Genomic DNA, 8,186 nt, shown 5'->3' with positions numbered 1-8,186 from the left:
CTTGGGAGGTTCCGTGACAGTAACCCCAGGAGCTGGTTTGGCATCCTTTCTTTTATTTCCGTCTTTGGTTTGGCATTCTACTTCCTTTGGTTTCGAAAACAAATATAATATTCCTGACTATTTCAAAAACTCTTTGACCTTTATTGTTACCCGATGGAGCAGTAGAATGTAGTTCATCATTATTGTCGAAGTACTTATCCATTTTTCTCATGCAGTACCTGTGTCCTTCCAATAAAAATTGGTTGTGCTGCATGTACAATATCTTCTTAAATGCAGAAAGGGACACATAAGTAGTTCCATCAATGTATACTATGCAACCAACCTTTCCCTTAATCTGGTCTGATAATGTGAAGAAGGTAGGGTAATCGTTGATCGTAACAAAAGATTTGCTTTCAACGTGAATGAATCTTTACGTTACTCATTCAATATTTGAACACCAGTTTCCCACGATATTTTCATATCCTCCATTAAGGGCTTCAAAAATACATCCATGTCAACTCCAGATTGTGTAGGTCCAGAAATAAGGATGGTTAACAAAATATACTTTCGTTTATGCATCAACTATGGAGGAAGTCACATCATCTTTTGTGACGTGGTAGGTGGGAATCAAACCCACAACCTCACCCTCCACCTATGACGTGATTTCTGTCTATATTGCAGTTTTGTTGCCCATATATTAGAACAATCCAACTATAAATTGACTATTTGAGGTTGTAAACGAATTCAAACGAAAAAGTTCTCAACTACAAAGTTTTAAAACTTTTGAAGTTCTATAACTTTTATTTTGATACTTTTTCTATCCGAGGTTGTTTGCAAAATTTGCATTTTGAATTTCACAAATTCGAATGCAATTTTTGAGAGCCGAGGTGATTTCAAATGAAAAGGTTGTCAACTACAAAGTTTTATAACTTTTCAAGATTTACAACTTTTATATTGTTAGTTTTATCATTCGAGGTTGTTTGTGGCTACGGTTTCTTATGAAAACCGTCACTAGAATTCGATTTCTAGTGACGGTTTCATAAAAAATCGCCACTAGAATTCATGAATTTCAATAGACGGTCTTCTTAACGAACCGTATGTAGAAATATGATTTCTAGTGTCGGTTTTATTAAGTAACCGCTATTACAAATAACACTGGCGACTGAATCCGTCTGTGAAAATTAAATCCACCGCATGCTTTGAGCTTGAGGGTTTCTCTTACAATTTCAGGTCAAAAAAACTTTCATATTATTGTTACATAGTGTTCCATAGACATTAAATATACTATACGTATAAACTTGAAGGTTGGAAAATAAATTAATTAAGGGATAATAATTAAGGATAGGCCCTGTGTATATACTCGACGTACGGTGGTTTTCCTTTGTTCTATCCATATGAAGATCATCATAATTCATAAACTGGTGGAAGCCAGCTGCTTGAAGTTGATGGGCGCTGTGTATCGGCCCGGGCGGCTGTCGTAGAAGTTTTGCGCGGTGAGCATCGCCCCGCGCTGGCAAGGGTGCACCCTGTCCCAGAACGCGTGCTGGTCGCGGTTGCTGCACACCGTGGCGTTGGGCAGGCAGTCCGCCTCGGCGCCGAACCTCCCGCCCCCGCAGCACGCGTCGGCGACGTCCGTGTACCCCGACGCCCCCGGGTCGTCGAAGGTGGCCATCGACAGGCCGTAGTAGTCGGCGAGCGAGTAGGTGAAGCCCGGCAGGCGGGAGGCGAGGCTGGCGAGCAGGACCGCGAGGGCGTCGTCCAGGCCCGACGCGAGCTCGTTCAGGCCGTCCAAGCACGCGCCCGTCTTCGTCCCGCCGGACAGCCGCGCCACGGGGACGCAGCCGAGCAGCCCCACGTTGATGATGGCGAACTTCCTCGCGCCCATGGTGTGCAGCTCCTGCAGTGCATGAATGATGGATGTAATGTATATATCGATCTTCTTGATTGCTCCGATCCGCCACATGCGTACGGAATACATAGGAGTGCATACTTACAGTGATGGTTGCTGAGTAGTTGGAGATGAGGCTTGCGTAGAGCGTGGCGACGTCACGCTGCTGGTCGGCAGCTGACTTGTTGTTGTGCGCAGACGCCTGCGCGGTGGCGAAGACGAATAGGTCGTTGCTGCCGACGCTGAAGAGGAAGACGGACCTGGAGAGCAGGAGGTGGGTCGCACGGGAGCCCAGCTTCGTGACCAACTGTGCCTTGGTGGACTTGAAGTACTGCACCTGCTTCGACAATGGGATGTTGTTGCCCGCGTTCTGCATTTCAGGTCGTAATTACATTTTTGATCTCGCTATATCTGATAAACACACACACACGATGCATGAATGAAATAACACTACTGTATTACAGTGGAGTCGAGGATCCCAGCTCCTCCGGAAGCATAGCTGACACCGCTGCCACGAGCTGTGAGGACCAGACGGCCGGTGCTAGGTGCCAACGACAGGTATGGCGGAGGACTAGACGCGAACCCCATGCTCTTTGCTGCACATCCATGCAAGCATGTATGTAGCGCGTATACAAAAAAATAAAAACATGCAGGAAATGTATTGTTTTGTTACCGAGGTAGTCAGCGATGTTGTAGCCATTGCTGAATCGTCCAGTGGGAACGGAGCCCGGGAAGTCGATACCGTAGTAGGGCTTGTTGGCCTGGGGCACGCCCGGCCCCGCCAAGTAGTTGTTGTTGCCCACATCCAGCGTGGAGTCCCCGAACACAAACATCGCCGGCGGTCGGCCACCTGCAGCTGCAGAAGCAGCGACGATGGCCGGCGCTTGCAGGGACGATAGCACGAGCAGGCACGGCAGCAACGACATGGCTGAGTGGCTGTAGCCCACCACCACCACCACGGTGGGTCACTGGTTCTAAACTTCTAATACAGCTACCTACTACTAGCCCACACTGAAAAAGCTGTGAGTTGTGTGGAGTTTGGTGGGTGAAAAGGGATCAGCTACGTGCTCCTCCTTATAGTCGAGGCCGTGCGAGTTGACTGATCGTATCTCCCTACTGATTCTCTGCCGGGCACGCATAAATAGTCGTTGACTGCTAGAAGGGGAAAACAAAAATGAGCAGGTCCTCGTCATCGTGTCGTGTGTGCATGTGCAATAATAAGGCCGGCTGGGGCGGCAGCTTTCGACGTTGCTGCAATATTCTGATTTGATAGATTTATATGCCACAACAAGAGGAACAACCATTTTCGCCGGTTGGCATTATTTTCGCCGACCAAATTTCAGTCATCGAAAATAAATTTTAATTTTCGTCGGCTAACAAAAATCGTCGAAATTTAATGTAAAAACGACGGCATGGTACATAAGAGCATCTCCAATAGTTATGTAAACAAATCCTTAAATATGAATTTAACAAGTTTTCAAGAAAAACTCTTCTCCAACAGTTATGTAAATCAGTTCCCTAAATTTACAAACTCCCTACAAAACTCAATTTCATCCCTACATTTACCAACCTTGTTGGGACTCCCTAAATCAACGTTGGTAATAAATCCATCGTGAAAATCACACTTTTACCATTGTTTTGCGTTGTCCCACTGTCCTGTTGACCACAAATCCATCGGGAGCGCCCAGATGTCTTGATGTCGTCACTGCTACACAACCTCTTACGTCGAGGCGTCGTCAGAGCACATCCTGTGATGTCTTCACGCCATCACCGTGACGGTCTGATCTTCCATCGGTAACTTCGACCTCTCAAGACATCAGAGAAGATTGTTGATATTGATTTCTACCGCCGACTCAGTTAAAAATAGAAAGCATGCTCGCTTATTTTATATTGACATAGACAACTTTTAAAATTAGCAACCAATAAATAGGGAACTGTTGAAGCACATACATTTTTCTACTTCTTAAAGTATTTTAGGAACTTCTTAAATCTATAATTTAGGGTGCTAAATTTACATAACTATTGGAGATGCTCTAATCGCAGAAAGTTAACGTATTTTCAGTAGCCACCTCAATGGCCACCGAAGGTTAACGTTTTTATAGGCCCCGTGACCTCCTCTTTCTCTCTCTTCCCACGTGCACTTTCCCCATGTCGTCTCTGTGCGCCACGCACTGTGGCCTTTCTCGACACCTGCCATATCACGCCGTGTTGCCCCCACCCGCGGTCGCCACCGCCGCATAGCGCCGCCTCCAGCCGGCCCCGTCCGCGCCCTCCTCGCCGGAAGCCCATGGTCGTGCGCCACCGCCACGCCGCACTCTCCTCGTCGAGAATCCACGCTGGCTCGCCGCACTGGCCCCGCCCTGACCGCTAGTGCCTTGCTGGGCCCTCCTCGCTGTGCCGCAGCGCCGCCTCCAGTGCAAGCCACACTTGCCTCACCACGCAGCCCTCGTCCTCGACTGTGACTCCGTCTGTTCACCATCACCATCGTGACACCGGCTGCAAGAGGTTAATATTTTGTTTGCATTTTATTATTTATTTTTGGTGGCCGATTTTAATTAGACGCCGAAATTAATGATTAATACTGTATTTATTGTTTGATTAGACATTTTTTATTATGTATGGTTAGTTAGTTGTTATTTGATTAGACCGTTCAAATATTGTTTGATTCTATTAACTAATATAACGTTTAACTTAAATTTCATATTAACATGAGTTATTCTTTAGTTTGATTCCATTAACAGCACATTTAATTTGGTTTTAGAGTTTAGAGATGTTTTAATTTAATTTCATAGTAACATGCTTTATTATTTAGGTTGATAAGTGTGTTATATTATTATTTTAGTCATTTCCTTATTAGCATGTGTTATAGTATTGTTTTTATAGCGAAACTTATGTGTCACTCGTTTCAGATAGGTTCGTCTCACGTGCTTGACATATGTGAGACGTATCCATATGAAATTGTCCCTATTATGGATAGCCTCGGAGTGACCGACATGACGCTGATTTATGACAAGTCAGTAGGACCTGAAGAAAATTTCGGTGGCATAACCTCACTGTTCTCCACTGCACCATACTTGGCGTGCAGCTAGAGAACAACGAGGTTATGCTATCGAAATTTTCTTCAGATCATGTTGGCTTGTCATAAATACGTGTTCTGTCGGTCACTGTTGGATGGGTTCAGGACCTATCCTTGCCTATAGATGTAGGATCGAAGCCCTTGTGAAAGTTGAATAAAGTTTTTATGATATGGTCCGCTTTAATAGCCTCAGGCATGTCAGAAGGTCGTGAATGAATGTACAATGGTTGGAGTAGTAATAGATGTCATTCTGATGAGTGGGTAACCAAGGCCAAACATTTTGTAGACCGTACGTTCTCCTTGTCATTAACCGGCACTGTCAGATCACCTTGTAGGCGACATGAAAATAGTACATTCCTTAATAAGGAAATAATTATCCTAGATCTCTATCAGTTTGGATTTATGCCCGAATATGAGGTGTGGGAAAATCATGGTGAGGTAGTACCCAGCCCGAATGTAGAAGAGGAGAACAATGATTAGGCTAGCGGTGATGCGATGCATGAAATGCTAGATTCGTTATGTCCATAGTTGAACCTCAGCTCTAAGGATCTTCCCACACCAAAGGTTTTGAGGTTTTTAAGCTACTAAAAACTCTGAAGAGTCATTGCATGAACACACATATGTGAGTATACTCGATTTTGTGACCCGACTCATGGATGGTATGAACTTGTGAATTTTTTCAATAAGAATCAAACTATGACCGAATAGCTAATTTTCTTGTTTTTCAAGGTATTCTATATTTACCGTTGTGATCGATTCGATGGAGTTGCGGTCTCGTGGGGGCTCTTCGTCGCAGGCGGGTTGTGGTAGCAACCATAGTCGACGCTCGAGCATGGAGGAGGCTGTGAGGGAGCAGCAAGAAAGGTTTCGTGAAGAGATGCGGTGACAACAAGTAGCACTTATCCGACAACAATCAGAGTACATGGATGCTTACAACGCACATGCGCAACAAGCAATGAACATGTGTGTCTTATTTATTCTCAACACGGTCGTATATATACTTCTCCTATAACTAATATATTGTATTTGCAACAGTCTTGGTTTCTAGAGCAGGCACAACAACAACCATTCGTTTTCCCTCAATTTCAGCCGCTGATGCCTCAATGGGGATTACATGCTCCGACACCTCCTCCAGATTAGATCCGTCGTTAAGTATCTCTATTCGAATGTATTATGAACAAGAACTTACTATGAAATAACTCCGGTGCGTCGATCAAATTCAATTTAGTTTAGACTTGTCGTTAGTATTAACCTTTCAAATCTTGACATAACTTGATTTTGTAGGAATTGGGGATTATAGGCAACAACATGACACCACTGATGATACCAGCACAAGGAGGAGCTTCTGGAGGGGAGGGGGCTACCACAGAGAAGGTTAGTTTGACAAACAATTCGTTTGAATAGTGGTCAACTTAATATTGTAGTTATCAATATCTTCTTTCTTTTAGACTCTAAACCAGATAGACGACTTCGTAAACAACTTCTTCGCTTCTGGATTTAGTGGTTACAACTCAAACGACCACTATATGTGATGATATAACTCTTGTCCTGAATTTGGCCGATGCGATGGATTTGATATAACTCTTGTGGTGAATTTGATATGAAATGTGATGGCTTCTGATATATTTGTGAGTTTGTGTTGGATTGTAATGGATTTGTGTGGTGCTTTGCTGGACTGTGATGTATTTGTGAGGAATTGTGGTGAATTATGATATTTATGGTGAATTTGTGTAATTCTGAAAATTTATGTTGCTGCTATAATATTATGTTGTGATGTGATGTATATTGTTAAAATTCTTGTTGATTTTACGTTTTCCATATATTTTTTTGCTTTGAATATGCTTATTTTTAGCGGCCTGATATTAACTACCGAAAATAAGCGCATATAGTATTCGGTGGCAAAGATACAACCCCAGAAAATAATTAATTTTTGGCGGCCTAGCCGGGGCCGCCGAAAGTAAGAGCTAAGCTATTTTTTTGGTGGCTAGGGACCACCGAAAATAGGCTATTTTGGGCAGTATAGGGTTTATTTTCGACGGTTCCTGAGCGCCGAAAATGATTGGACGTACTGTAGTGTTCAAGTTCGTTGGTATATAAGTGGACATATTCATGTATATATGAGTAACGAATTCATGATCCGTGGATGGGGTATAGTTAGGTCGATCGTCGACGTCCATCCATAGACCCGTAATATTGTTGTTGGTGTGTGCATGGGTTTGTACGTGTGGCTGCTATCTCGTGTCGTGTTCAATTATCCGATTGGTTCATGATTGAGCGTTTCAATTAATTTTTCTAATGCCAGTCACACATGCATGCATAGGTCGTCGGAAAGGAGAAAAAACATCCAACATGTGCACGTTGTAATAATTTCCTTGTTCGCCTATCCCCGTCACCTTCTTGGCTTCTTCTACAAAGTGTGTGTATGAGCATAAAGAGCTGATTTCCCTATACTACGTCTGCGTGATGAGCGAGCCAATTCATTTACAAGAATCCAGCAGCCTTGCAAGATGACAAACCGAGCCGGCCATACGGAGACATGCAGTGTTGGAATTATTGGGCCAAAGGGTGTTTGTTTGTGATTATAATTTGTCTAGATTATATAATTCGATAAATATTGAACTAACATTTATTTCAAAATTTGTTAGATTATAATTCCAAACAAACACCCCTAAGTCTATTTAGTTTTCAAAATATATTCTAAAAAATCTCAAAGGCTCATTCATGAAGAGGTACATGACAGCAGTTGAAATGAGTGCAAAAGCATTATTCCCACCTTACTAGTTGAGGTGTAGAGAATTCAACTTAAATAGTTGAGTCCTCTCTATGTTCTTGCATGTATTGGATGAGATGCAGAAGAAAGAACACATGTGTAACACCCTGAATTTGGGGTATAAAATATCTTCTCTAGTATCTACCAAATTTAGGTGTTATATCTCTTTTTCTCTCTATAGTTTTCTTTTTCTTTTTCTATTAGTAGAGGTTTGGTTAATTTATTTGGAGATGTATTAATACTTTAGTTGATTAAACCCTAGGGGAGACATGAATTGTTGCATCATGCTGAGCTTAAACTTTGATCTTTGTTTGATGCATATGCTTGAAATGTTTACATTTGAATTTGAGGCTTGGTTGGATTTGAATTCAAAAGAGAAAATAAAAATAAAAGAGATTAGCGCAACCCCTTCTCCCCTCAGCCATGTGGCCCAGCTTTCCCTGCGCGCCCCTCCTCTCTCTGCTAGCCCGGTC

General features: G+C 43.1%; 1 protein-coding gene and 1 long non-coding RNA gene across 2 annotated transcripts; one reads left to right on the top strand and one right to left on the bottom strand.

Annotated features, from left to right (window-relative positions):
* Positions 1–1,136: 1,136 nt before the first annotated feature.
* LOC100194191 (GDSL esterase/lipase) lies at positions 1,137–2,904 on the bottom strand. Its single transcript, NM_001139236.1, has 4 exons — positions 2,541–2,904; positions 2,330–2,463; positions 1,974–2,237; positions 1,137–1,876 (listed from the first exon to the last, which is right to left on the bottom strand). Exons 1-4 carry the CDS (start codon positions 2,791–2,793, stop codon positions 1,391–1,393), a joined length of 1,137 nt encoding a protein of 378 aa, NP_001132708.1. The 5' UTR covers positions 2,794–2,904; the 3' UTR covers positions 1,137–1,390.
* A 1,110-nt stretch (positions 2,905–4,014) lies between these two features.
* On the top strand, positions 4,015–6,686 carry LOC103632524 (uncharacterized). Its single transcript, XR_555993.3, has 5 exons — positions 4,015–4,372; positions 5,673–5,906; positions 5,979–6,147; positions 6,228–6,317; positions 6,392–6,686. It is a non-coding gene; the product is annotated as an uncharacterized lncRNA (long non-coding RNA).
* The last annotated feature ends 1,500 nt before the right edge of the window (positions 6,687–8,186 follow it).

This window comes from Zea mays, chromosome 7, assembly GCF_902167145.1.
Source record: "Zea mays cultivar B73 chromosome 7, Zm-B73-REFERENCE-NAM-5.0, whole genome shotgun sequence".
NCBI lineage: Eukaryota > Viridiplantae > Streptophyta > Magnoliopsida > Poales > Poaceae > Zea > Zea mays.
This window is presented reverse-complemented; position numbering and strand designations above follow the sequence as displayed.